This window comes from Octopus bimaculoides, chromosome 6, assembly GCF_046866305.1.
Source record: "Octopus bimaculoides isolate indiv1 chromosome 6, ASM4686630v1, whole genome shotgun sequence".
NCBI lineage: Eukaryota > Metazoa > Mollusca > Cephalopoda > Octopoda > Octopodidae > Octopus > Octopus bimaculoides.
Genome location: NC_142933.1, coordinates 48,308,751 through 48,323,350, shown reverse-complemented (window position 1 = coordinate 48,323,350; position 14,600 = coordinate 48,308,751). Strand labels below are relative to the sequence as shown.

Genomic DNA, 14,600 nt, shown 5'->3' with positions numbered 1-14,600 from the left:
GAAGATTGCATCTGAGGTACATTTTGTGAGCATGAAGCCAAACTGAAACTGCATTTCATTTAAACTAACTCTGTTTCTGAATCAATTGTTCTATAACTTTCTCGGAGATATTCATAGCCTGATTCAACAATATGATACCTCTATAATCTCTTTCTTTTGAATCTTCTGTTGTAGCAGTTTATGATCATATTGTTATGCAGTCATTAGGTAGGGCACCTTCCTGCATTACTTGATTAACTATTTGGGTGACTATCATATATCCTACCTAGCTACATATTCTGAGCACCTTGGCCACTATTCTTGATGGGTGCAATTTCCCTACCACCACTACCACTACTGCTGTTGCTGCTACTACTCTCACTATCATCATTGTCATCATTGCTGTTGTCATCATCGTCATCGTTGTTCTCCTCTTCTTCCTCATCATTATCATCACCACCATCACCCCACCCCCACCCCCATCATCATTATTATTATTTTTGGTTCTGTATTTGTAACATAACTGAGAGCTCTTCTTAAGAGGCTTATTTGTTTGTCTATTAGGAGGCATTTTTAGTTTTTTTAATTATTGATATACATTTTGTTGCTAAATTAACGAGACTACCACTTGACTGGTTGGTTCCTGTTTCTTGCTCCTCTGGGACTAAAAATTAAAAACAAAATGTGAAAAATGTTGATTTGTAAAAATCATTTATTTAAAGATGGTTTGTGCCCACAGCCAGCTAATTGAAGGAAGAGGTGGGAGGTAATTTTAAGAGGACATTGGAAGCTACCTCTAAATATTCAGTTTCCACTCTGTCTGTGAATGATTCTTACTTTGAGAGTCTTATGCTTAAAATGTTATATAACCATCACTGTTGCTGTGATGAATGGCAGCAACTACAATAATGATAACAACTACGACTTACCTCATGAAAAGAAGAACAACCTGTTAACTAGTCCCCCCCCCCCACCGCCACCACTGCAGCAAGTGTTAGTGGTGGAAACAGCGAAAACGACTCGATGGCAGCAGTAACAAGAAAAACAATAGTGAAAAACAAGATAGCATAGAAAAAATGTATTTACATTTTTATTTTTTCTACAGAGAAACTTTGTAATATTTAAATACATACATTACACATACAAATATGCATGCACATGTGCACACACACACACACACACACACACACACACACACATGCATGTACATATACATGTACACATACATGTGCACATATATACACACTCATATACACATATATATTGGTGGAAGATATAAACGTTAGTGATAAACTGCAAAATCAATGATACTAATCATTCTTTGTTTCAGAAATGCAGTGAACTTGAAATAGTCATGTTGAAAATTTGCCTAGCTAATGATGTTATAGCTCACACACTGCTATACATGGGGCTACTATAGGTTAAGGTTGGCCATGCATTGTATACATATATGTGAGCCTAGGCAAGATTTATTGAGTAAGACTTGAGAATTGTCTATGTATGCAAGTTTTCTCTCCTTATGTCATCAATGTTTATCTAAAACAAAGGCAGCTGATTGAGGCTGACACAGCTTAGCATCAGTGTAATTGCGACCATTGCTATTAGGATGCAAAGATCCAGGAAAGATACTGCAAGGTATCTCACCTCTAAACCTCGAACAGTTCTAACCAATCTACTGCCTTGGAATTTCATATTGACATTGTAAAGATGAAAAGCTAACTTGGCCTTGCTGGGATCTGAACTTAGAGAGCAGATAGTTGGAAGAAATATTGTGAGGTTTTCCATCCAACATTATAATGTTTTTGTAAATTTGCTGAGATATAAAATATGCGAGTGGATTCGGTAGATGGAAACTAAAAGAAGCCTGTCATATACGTGTGTGTGTATGTTACCGTTGTGGAGGCATGTAACTTAGTGTTTAGGGTATTGGGCTCATGATCCTAAGATTGTAGTTTTGAATCCTGGGCCAGGCGACACGTGTTCTTGAGCAAAACATTTCATGTTGCTCCAGTCCACTCAGCTGGCAAAAATGAGTAATCCTGCAATGGACCTGTGTCCCATCTAAGTTCAGAATATATATACCACAAAACTGGGAAACTGGCCCTTGTAAGTCAACATGACTCAAGAAGGTAACTTTACTTGCTTTACTTTATGTTATCATTTCTTTGTTTTGAGATAGTTGTCAATGGATGGTGCCATCATGCAAATGGTATCCTTTGTTTCCAATGTTCCATAGAAACATATCTGGTCATGGTGAAATGTTACCTTGCTTGGAAACAGGTGAGTGTTGGTGACAGAAAGGGTATCCAGCTGTAGAAAATCTGCCTTAACAAATTCCATCCAACCCATGTAAGCATGGAAAAGTGGATATTAAAACAATGATGATGATGATGACATCAGTTTCTTTTACATACTTAGTTTGTGTGTGTGCACACACACATACTCAGATATAATATTCAGATATAATATCACAATAAGTTCTGTTATAATTAAGTTTTCCATTGTTACACCTTGCAAACATTATTCTTTTAAAAGATAACAAGTTTAGAGATTTTAGTTTTAATGGTGAAGAGAGCAATAGCCCAATTACCTTTGAAAGATAAGCTGTTTAATGCAAATAATTTGATAATTAAATTTTTTTTCTTGCTGTTCCTATCATTTTTAATTTTGTAACCTATTAACTTTTCTGTAGCCATTTCAAATCTCGATTAAATAGAGAAAACCATTTTCAATTATAAATACTGAATGATAAAAAGCATTATTGAATAAGTAATGACTTTAATGTATCTTAGAATAAAGTGTGTGAACTAACTGTAGATATTAATGTGAGTGATTTTGCTGTCTTCTGCTACAAAGTAAAATAGTGTTAATTTCATTATATAGACTTTTGCTTTATCATTACATAGATAGACATATCTTCTGTTGAATTGAACATATGTAAGATTTTACTTCTATTAAAAGCTCATCAGCAGCTTTGGAAACTTTTAGAATTTGTTGGTAATCAGTACTGAAGATTAATACTCAGCTGTCATAGAAAATTATACACTCACATTTGAATATAATTTATAGGTCTAAAAATAACCATACACAGACTTTGAAGGAATATTGGGAGCAAGTTTTAAGAGAATGTAATTATATATATTTTTAGTTACCAAAAATACATTAATCATCCTAAATGATTTTGAAATACTTCACTAATGATTCATCAATGAAATAAGAGTTTCGTTTCTCAGTGCTAGCTTTAGAGAATTGCTACAAAGCAGATATATGATGGCAAGTAACTGGAACAGAATACTTCAAAAGCATTCAATGTGTCAAAAGATTGAAGGAATTATTTTTTCTTATTCTTTAATCAGATTGTACTCATTTAACTGGTTTTCTCAAAGCAGAGTGCTATATGGACTGAGTTTGTGATTGATAAAAAAAAAAAATGAGTAGTCTGCCTTAAATTTAGCATGGTGGTACGAGAATTGAAATTTCTCAGTTAAAAGTTACTTAGCATCTAAGAACATTGTACATCACTATAAATCATTTTATTCTCTACTCTTAGACATTATTTCTCAGTTTTTGAAATTTGATTTTTATATCTTTTTAACCAAAACATTTGGCTGTTATTCTGATATAATCCCAGTAAACATTTGCAATATATATTACATGTTAATTTGCAATATAATTTCTTTTCAATAAATTGGAAAAAATTAATATAAACATAAAAATCATGGATAAAACAATATAAAATTGTAAATATGAATTTTAGACAAATGTATAACTTGTATTTCAAGATTTAATCAATGGCAATCATAGGATTGAAGTTTCATTGAGTCTAGTATCTACATAAGGAATCATTTTATAAAACATGATTTTAACCATTTTGTTAGCATAGTCCTGTTGAAATACACTGTCTTTGTTTTAATTCATTCAAAAAATTTTTCAAAATTTAGTAAAATAACTTTGTCATTACTAAGCTGGTGCTTGGAACATAGATTAACAAGAAATTCTGATGGCAGGTTTTAGTTTTAAAACATGAATTGTGTGTCGTAGAATGAGATATAATCTCAGGCAGTTTGATATTAAAAAAAATAATCCATGTTAAAGACACAGATTTGTTTTTCGAAGGTAAAAGTTATCAATAGTATTGAAATATTTTACTTTTTATTTTTATTCTTGTTGATAAGGAAGATAATGATAACAGGTGCTTATTTATTTATTTAAAGTTTATATTGCATGTATATGTGCATATACATTATATTTTGTGGGTATATATGGCTGTGTGAGTGTCTATGTATATTTATATATATATATATAAATATACATAGCCATCTGAAAATCCAGGATAACAAACAGTAATATTTCCAATGTGGAGTATATAATAAGCAAAGATTGAAGTGATATGAGATGCAAAAGATCGAAGTTAGTTTTTGTATGTGGCAGATGTTCAGGTGCAATAAACACTGTAAACAAACAGGAAACAACTTCTATCTCATTCCAGGGAGAAAAACTAGAGGTAGTCGATAGCTTCTGCTATCTGGGTGACCAAGTTAGTAGTGGGGGTGGCTGCCCTGAAAGTGTAGCTGCTAGAATAAGAATAGCCTGGGCCAAGTTTAGAGAGCTCTTACCTCTGCTGGCGACAAAGGGACTCTCACTCAGAGTAAAAGGCAGACTCTATGATGCATGTGTACGAACAGCGATGCTACATGGCAGTGAAACATGGGCTGTGACTGCTGAGGACATGCGTAAGCTCGCAAGGAATGAAGCCAGTATGCTCCGCTGGATGTGTAATGTCAATGTGCATACCCGTCAGAGTGTAAGTATCTTGAGAGAAAAGCTGAACATAAGAAGCATCAGTAGTGGTGTGCAAGAGAGATGATCGCGCTGGTTTGGACATGTGGTGAGAATGAATGAGGATAGCTGTGTGAAAAAGTGCCACTCCCTGACAGTTGAGGGGACCCGTGGAAGAGGTAGGCCCAGGAAGACCTGGGCTGAGGTGGTGAGGCAAGACCTTCGAACATTGGGCCTCACCGAGGCGATGACTACTAACCGAGACCTTTGGAAATGTGTTGTGCGTGAGAAGACCCGGCAAGCCAAGTGAGATCGTTGCCAGGGCCCCTGGACTGGCTCTTGTGTGGGTGACACATAAGATGTACCATCTTGAGCGTGACCGTTGCCAGTACCGCCTGACTGGCCTTGTAGGGTTTTCGAGTGAGATCGTTGCCAGTGCCCCTGGACTGGCTCTTGTGCGGGTGGCACATAAAAGACACCATTTCGAGCGTGGCCGTTTTCGTGCGGGTGACATGTAAAAGCACCCACTACACTCTGAGTGGTTGGCGTTAAGAAGGGGATCCAGCTGTAGAAACTCTGCCAAATTAGATTGGAGCCTGGTGTTGCCATCCGGTTTCACCAGTCCTCAGTCAAATCGTCCAACCCATGCTAGCATGGAAAGCGGACGTTAAACGATGATGATGATGATGATGATGAATATGGTTGTAGCTGTTTCATAATTTACTCCAGACTACATCATTAGCATTGACACATATGTACATACATAGTATATACTCTGCACGCACGCACGCATGCACACACACACGCATGCACGCACGCACGCACACACACACACACACACACACACACACACACACACACACACACACACTATATAGATATATGCATATATATATATATATGCACATACAACATTATATAATACATTTGCATAGTTTGTAAAGATGCAGAATAGAGAAAACTAATCTTCAAACTTTATACTAGAATATTTTAGGGTCATCACTGATACATGAAGAAAATCATTTCTTTCCTGGACTGATACTGCCTTGATGGGAAAGGATATCTATTCTTTTCAGCTTGCAAAATACACCTGGTTTATGGGTGGTATTGAAAGGAACTCTGGACTCTTCCAATAAACATGACACCCACTGAAAGTAAATTATCTTTTCAATTATACATGCATACAACATACAATTGACATGACTTGAGGAGGTATATATACCAGTGGAGTGATAATTTTTAGGGTGGGATTGAGAATATGTTAAATATAGAAGAAGTAATGGCGGTGATTTGTATCTATTGAACCAGAAGTGTTACTTTTGTGAAGACTTTTTGAAGAAATGGGGGAAAAAATGCATAAAATAAACAATAATGTTTATAAGCAAGAACTACTTGACACAGTTTTGTTTTTATTGATTCCAGTCAAACAGACTATGACATGCCATATTAATATGATAAATTCCACATTTTGTTAAGTTTTCAATATATGCAAAAAAGTGCATAGATATTTATTTTGATTTATTATGCTCTTTATTTTCATGACACACTATTCTGAAAATATTTTCCAGGCTCTTGGAGAAATTGTTGATATTGGTGCTGATACCAAATTGTCAGTGGGACAATCTGTGATGTATATGTTACATGGAGCATTTGCTGAATATAAGGTTTAGAAAAATTTTCTTATTTTGCTTAATACTGATGAAATTAATTATATTTTCTTTTAGTAGTCACCATTAATGTTTAAGCACTCTCATTTAAACCATTCTAACATACTTTAATTAGAATATGATATGAATTTTTTTGATCCAATGTAATTTAATATACTAGGCCTAACATTCTAGAGTTCTCTGAAAGTATTTCCACTTGGCACATGAAAGGTCAATGATTATTATCTATTTGTGTCAAATGCACATATCAGTGAAGTAATCTTTGATAGAAACTTGTTTGATTTCATCACAAAGTTGATACAGATAAACCAGTCCTAAGATATGTGTTACACATCATCCTTAGATCTAATCAATATTAATTTCTTTTTGTTTTGCATGCATAACATGCCAAGAAAATATTGATATGTTAAAATTATAATCTTTCTGTATATAAACTAATATTTCAGTGATCAAATATTTTTATCAACCATCTTAGTTTATTTGCTTAAAAGTATACTAAAATTTGTCTACTTTTCCTATGGAAATATAAAGCGGTTCATAATATTCATATTTAGGCTGTTCTTGATTATTGTGGTAAAACAAAAGGGTTTTTACCTAGGAAATCTATCTAAAATCAAATTATAGTTTGTGCATCCATTAAATTCATTGATTACACAGAATTGAGTACTTGTCTTTTCTTTTCCTGCTACTAATTATGACCAGTTCCTCCAAACCTTTTGTTTTGTTACCTACCTTACTCTTTGGCAATATTCAGATTTTTTGACTTAAATGTCTTTTTTATATTTGTAATTCTTATGTAAATGTTATATTGATTTTTCACTGGGAACTAGATCAACTTTATGAACTAAAATTATTTTGTAATGGATTTAAGGGTTAGAATTAGAGAAAAAAATACTTTACTTGCAATTATCTCCTAAAGAATATGGTATTTGTGGATTTCCACTCTATAAATTTAAAGTTTATTTTATTCATTTTACTCTCTTACAGTGAATTTGTTGTGACTTTTTAATTATCGTTTTAGTTTAAATGTTTTGTAATTTCACCTCATAAATGTATTTCTTTTACTCTTCTAATAGTTGATGATTGTGTAAAGTGTCAATGATTTCTTCAAGATTTGATTGAATAAGCATGTGATTATGGTTTGCAAATGACCATAAACACTGCTGTATTGAGAGAACTCTTGAGTCTTATTGAAGATATATTAACTGGTGCCACAACAAAATGCATTAACTACACTTTGTAAAGTGGTTGCTGTTATGAAGGGCATTCAACCACAGAAACCATGCCAAAAAAAAAAAAAGGACATATGAGTGGGAACTAGTTCAAAACGGGGGCACCAATTTTCATTTATGTTTTATGTAGTGTTTTTGGTACTGAAAGACTTTCAAACTTCGTATACTTATCTATTTTGTGTTATAGAACAGAAAAAAATTTTTGTATTCAAAGTTATTTCATGTAAAAAATTGTCTTATTTTGATAATTTCAACCAATCACTGACAAGTATTCAGCTGTTTATAGTTACTCCTTTGGCAGTTTAAGCGGTGTAAAGCGTATTTAATCTCCACTATTTCTGACATTTTGCAGAGAGGCAACACACGTGTGTTTGTTTTCCTTCGTTTTATTTTTAATATAATTTCGTTAACATCTGCCTGAACTGTATATGTACAACATTTGCCCTAACCCTAACCCTTCCCTCAAAAACCAGGCCTTGTGCCTATAATAGAAAGGTTTATTAGCTACTGCCAATATGCTTCAGCCATTTTTTGACAAGGAAATAATAATTTTATCACCGCCAGAATCGTTTGAGAATCGTTTGTTTACGTAGTCAGCACTTACTGTATTCGGCTGAATGGACGTCAGTCATTGGTTGAAATTACAGAAATGCGACAACTTTAACATGAAATAAGTTGCAATATAATAATTTTTCTTAAGAAGACTAAGAGAAAAAGATGTTTTATATGACACATTCTACCAGTGTCCCAAGTTTCAAAGTGTTTCGTTAAAAAAATACTGGTGTCCCCGTTTTGAACTAGATCCTATGAGTGAAATGTAATCTTCCAACCTACTTAGGAAGCAGAAACCCAAAATAAGAACTGATATGGACTGTAATGATCTGTTCAATCCATGATAGCATGGAAAACATATTTCAGATGATGATGATGATGATGACAACAACAACAGTGACAAAGATGACATGGTGACAATGATGTTGTTTGACTATCTTAGGTCAATCTTGATTGAAAAAATCTATGATTAGAAGAATTCCAACTGTGACTATCTTATCTTTTTAATGTTTTGTTGGAATGGTTTGTCTAATGTCTTTCCTTCAGTTCTATATTTAAGAGATGAGGAATTATGTACATTATTTACATCCTCATCTTGTTTGTTGTTAACACAACGTTGCAGCTGATATACTCTCCAGCCTTCTTCAGGTGTCTTGGGGAAATTTCAAACCTGGGTTCTCGTTCCTAAGGTATTTTTTGATGTTATTATTATTATTATTATTATTATTATTATTATTTGTTCTGGTCACTGCTTGGAATCGAACTTGGAATCTTGGGGTTAGTAGCCCATGCTCATAACCCCAAGATTCCAAGTTCGATTCCAAGCAGTGGCCTGAACAATGACAGTAATAATAATAATAATAATAATAATAACAACAACATCGAAAAATACCTTAGGAATGAGAACCCAGGTTCAAAATTTCTCCAAGACACCTGAAGAAGGCTGGAGGGTATATGAGCCGAAATGCTGTGTTAACAACAAAGATGAGGACAAATATCCGTCGAATGTAAATAGATGTCTTTCCTCATTTAAGATGATAAAATGCTATCTGAGGAATTTTTAGCTCCTGTTTTTAGCAGGTGATTATATAGAAGCTACCATGTTGACTCATTATGCTTAGTGTAACTAGTAAAAATATTGACATTTGAAATATTTACTTTTGAAATGGGTCCAGTATAAGTACCAGCTTCAAGCCTGGCATGAATAAGACTACCACAGGTTGCTGTGTGAAAAAGGTTTGAAAGAATAACCATATTGCATTGTCTGTTGTGCAGATTAACAAGGGACATGTTTGGATTTTAAGTGGAGGTGTCCATTCAAAAAATATGTTGCACTCTCCACCCGATGCCAGTGCAGCCAACAATAACCCTGCAACTTATTGTAGGAGGCGAGGGGTAGGAGCGCAAAGGATACTTGTCCGAAGATCCTGAAGTGGGTCCAGAAGGGAACAACCTATAGTTAGACAAAGATTTTGTTACATATTAAAAATTGAAGGGAAATAATTTTCTTTGTAATGTATATATCTGAACATTATCTTTCAAATCTCACTAACCAAGAAGTTTGAACATTCAGCAAGGCCCTGTGGCTTAGAAGTTTGCTTCCCAACCATGTGGTTTCTGGTTCAGTCCCACTTTATGACACCTTCGATCGGTGTCTTCAAGTATAGCTTTGGATCAATCAAAGCCTCATGAGTGAGTGGATTTGGTAATGGAAACTGAAAGAAGCCCATCGTAATTCAGTCTGTGTGTGTGTGTGTGTATGTGCATGCATACCTCTCTGTTTTGACATCACATAGTTGTAACTGAATGTCACTATCATATCTGGTGTTATTCATCTTCATTCTAACATGAAAACAGTCTAGTTACAGGGAAATATTAGTTTGCTTGGAAACAAGTGTAGACTGGTCATAGGAAAGGAATTTGACTAGAAAATCTGCTGCAATGAATTCTGTCTGACCCATGCAAGCACAGAAAAGTCAACATTGAAACTATGAGAATGATGACTGTTATATAGCTTTGGTTTGAATATTCATATCATCATCATCATCATTATCAACACTTAACGTCCATTTCCCATGCTGGCATGGGTTGGACGACTTGACAGGAACTGGCAAGGCCAGTTCCTGCCAGGTTCCATGGTCTGCACCAGGTTCCATAGTCTGTTTTGGCATGGTTTCTACAGCTGGAGGCCCTTCCTAACACTAACTACTTTACAGAGTGTACTGGGTGTTTTTTATGTGGCACCATCACCAGTGCTTTTTACATGGCACCAGCACCCATACCAATGCTTTTTATGTGGCACCTTCGTTTTAGGATCTTAATTCTGTTGTGGTGGGTGAGTCTTCTTGAGTATAGCAAGGTGCCACATATCTCAGTCCTCTGTCATCTCCTTCGTAATGTTCAGAAAAATATGGAACACTTCACATATGAAATAATTATTCTTATGTTGAATAAACTTTATAGGCACAGTTAAATATTTTATATATTTTCTATTTCCTTTAGATAGTTTCTGCCAGCAAAGTACTACCTTTACCTTATTTGGGCTCTGAATTTTTACCATTGTTAGTGAGTGGTCTCACTGCCAGCTTAAGTTTGGATCAGGTAAGTAGGCTATATAGAAGAAACTGTAGATGTTTTAAAAGTAAATTTCTTGTTTGGAAAATAATTGCAGAAAATAGTTTACAGAAGTACAAACATTTGTAGCTGAATGTAGGTATATAATTATATATAATAATAAAGGTTTACTATGTAAATTTCTTTAAACGTCTAATATAAAAAGGTAAAAAACCTGAAGTTAGATATTTTTATGAATACCTCTCAAATGGATAATTTTTGTTGCTAGTATGTACGTGAAAAAAAGAGAATAAAGCAGAAAATATGAAATTGCTTTATTGAATTCTAGCATTAAAGAAATAACCTTTTTATAAACGATTGACATTGACATTTTCTCGTGAAATATTTGGTATTAAAAACACTAAAACTCAATTAAGGAATGACAAAATGTTTGTAATCTAATATTCCATTATTTTTATTTCTGAAGGCTGGTTGCATTAAATCAGGTGAAACAGTTCTTGTCACTGGTGAGTTTAAAATTAATTCTATATTTAGGTTTCTTTAGAGTAGAATTTAATTCCACTTTATTTATCTAGGAAAAACCCATTACATCGTTTGTTCTATTTTGATAAAAATTGTTGGTTTGTTTTAGTTTCTATCGAAATGGAAGTTCCATTTATATCAGAGAAAGGGGTGGTTGAAGCAATTGAGATTTACATAACAGTTTAATATGATACACTATGAATGAATTAATTCCGCATAAGAAAATATTGCACTAGATTAATTTTTAAAGAGTATTCTATAACACCAAAATTGTTTTAGAGCAAAGCTTGGAATGCTTTGTGTGTGATATAATTTTCCTAAAAATTTCACCACACACCATTAGAGAGTGGTGTGATTACCAAATCTACCACTTCAGATGATTTATTTTGGATATTGATTGCTATATAATCAGTTAGATTGAGAAATTATATGATTCTAACAGCAACATTGCTGAAGAGACTTAACTAGTTAAAATTACAAATCTTTGATTGTTAGACCTCCATGTTGTCTCTATGGGTCATAATCTTAAAGTTATTTTAGAACGAGGTTAAAAATATTTTCTTATATAAAATTAATTTTTTCATTGTTTCTCACAGAAAGGCTAAATTGATTGAAGCATCAATAAATATTGATTTTAAATGCCAATTATTATTTTTTTTAATGAGTGCTAGAATTTGTACTTTACTTGTTCATTTTAAAGTGTAGTCTCCAAACATAAAACACTCTCCAAATATTATATAGAGATAAAACTTTGTAATAAGCTGTATCTATTCATAGTATCAATTTAGAATTGGAAGGCCTATGCTAATTACAAATATCAACATAATATGGCAGTGATAAAAGCAGTTGAAAGACATAAAACAAAATATAGTATTAGATATTTTTCCATCATTTGACTTTTTATATTTTATATTTTCATTCAATATTTTAATTAAGCTGCTGCTGGTGGTACTGGACAATTTGCTGTAAGTATTCTTCAATTCTGAAGTCTATTTTCCAAAATGCGAGTAAAATACTGGTCATTTACATACATTTTTGTTGTAGCTTACTTTTTAAGAAAAAATATTGTATGTCACTTTTAAAAAAAGATCACTTATTCAGAATTTAATTACAGATGAATGAAAATGCTTGCTTCACAACATTAGAGTTGTGGTTGCTGTTTCTTACACTTTTTAATGTTGATAGATTAAATTGAGGGAGAATTTATTAATCCTAGTAGGTCTAGTTACTACGTAAATACTCTATTGGAGGGACAGAGACTGGGAACATTGCACAAATTCTGAACAACTTAGACAAGATTATTTGTATTCCCAATCAGTAATGGAATTGATGGGGTAGAGATTATGCAGGCATTCAATGTTCCCCCTCTTTTCAGTTAATGAAGGTGCTTGTAGAGTCTAACCCCACTAACCCACTCCATGGTTGACCTCATTGTAGGGTAGGTACAAGAGGCCAGATTTGGTTGGTTAGAACAGAAAATGCATAGAAAGTTTGGGCTGGTTATGACCAGTTTAGATACTAAATTGTTAAATCAGTCATGGGCGACCTGCAGCCTGTGGGACTTTCTGATTGGCAGACCTAATGAAAAGTTACATTCTATTTTTTTAGTAGTGTGACCCACTTGATGATGAGCCATGTCTCTTTGCTCACTTCTCATGTGGCCTGCTTCTCATGCTTGTTGTAACCCTTTAGCATTCAAACTGGTCAAATGAGACCTAAATATTCTTCCTGTTTTATGTTCAAAATGGACAGATCAAGCCTTTCACATCTACCCTATGGTATCATTTCAAAAATAAACAATCACATCATTAAAATCCCAAAGCCATGAGATTATGTATGATAAATTTGAAACAATGTGAATAAATAAGCTTTACATTTGACAGTAATATGAATGCTAAGGAGTTAAACATTTTAAATTTGTTCAACACTATGGTTTGAAAAATTATATGGATGCAAGCTCTATTTTATTTTGTGACCGAGACCTTTGGTGATATGCTGTGCTTAGCAAGAGACATCAAACCAAGTGAAATCATAGTTATAGCCATTGCTAGTATCATTAAATGACGCCTGTGAAATCATAATTGTGGCCATTGCTGGTAGTATGAATGTCGGGCCTCGCAGGGGAAAGGGATCAGGTGGTGAAGCATGATCTTTGAATGTTGGGCCACGTGGAAGCGACGACAAGTGACCAAGACCTGGGCAATATGCTGTGCTTGAGAAAACTCATCAAGCCAAGTGAAACCATAGTCATAGCCATTGCCAGTGTCATGTAAATGGCGCCTGTGTTGGTTGTATGTAAAAAGTACCCATTATACTCTTGGAGTGGTTGGTGTTAGGAAGGGCATCCAGCTGTAGAAACCATGCCAAATCAGACTGGAACCTGGTACAGCTCTCTGACTTACCAGGTCCAGTTCAACAGTGTAACCCATGCCAGTATGGAAAGCAATCATTAAATGATGATGGTGATAGAGCAAGGGAAGGAGCAAAATATTTCCCATTTTCTTGTGGTGGTTGCTTGTTTCTGTCAGCTTGAGAGAACCCAATATGATAGGGTCTATGTTAAAGCAATGATCCATTGGACGGGAGATCTCATCAGTCTTTGGTGTCATTGTAGTATACTAATGGCTTGGTTGCTGTTGTAAACTCTTTCAGACAACTTCTAATATAGCTTGCCTTCCTGTCTACAATAGAATTGATTTTGCTTTCAACTACCGATATATTGGCTGGTGTACATTGTCAATCTCCCTTTGATTTTCATTGCTTCAGTTTACACATGTTTTGTGCTGTGTATATTAAGTTTCGAATATTGGGTTTGTTGGCAATATACAATCTTGGCATATTGCATAAGATATTAAAAGAAAATCTTTATTATAAAGTATATATTATGTTACTTTTTGATTAACTTGTGTCTTGCAAAAGAATATTTAATGCATTTAAGAAATATTCTGCTAAAGTTTTTTTTGTTTGTTTTATTTGTGCGGTGTGATCTTAACTAAAGGTGATTGTCTGCTGTTAGCTGTAAAAACTGTTCTAAAGCTACAAATAGTTTCTCGCCAATATTTAAATTTAAAATAATCTAATTTATAACATAGTGTAATGAATATTTATTGTTCTGGAGAAATACAGGCACACTAATAATAATATGTGAACAATAGATGAACAAAAACATATACATCCCCCAATCACATATATATATATATATATATATATATATATATATATATATATATATATATATATACACACACACACCCAAACTGAACGTTAAAAACTGAATGTTCACACACACACACAC

At 33.9% G+C, this 14,600-nt stretch overlaps 1 protein-coding gene across 2 annotated transcripts in view; it reads left to right on the top strand.

The window, feature by feature from the left end:
- The window catches only part of LOC106873390 (prostaglandin reductase-3), a 112,677-nt gene that overhangs the window by 64,430 nt on the left and 33,647 nt on the right, over positions 1-14,600 (top strand). For both annotated transcript variants that reach the window (XM_052968857.2, XM_052968858.2), the window contains exons 4-7: positions 6,327-6,422; positions 10,712-10,810; positions 11,250-11,289; positions 12,242-12,270. In XM_052968857.2, coding sequence (XP_052824817.1) covers positions 6,327-6,422; positions 10,712-10,810; positions 11,250-11,289; positions 12,242-12,270 — 264 coding nt within the window. The remainder of the gene's footprint in view (positions 1-6,326; positions 6,423-10,711; positions 10,811-11,249; positions 11,290-12,241; positions 12,271-14,600) is intronic.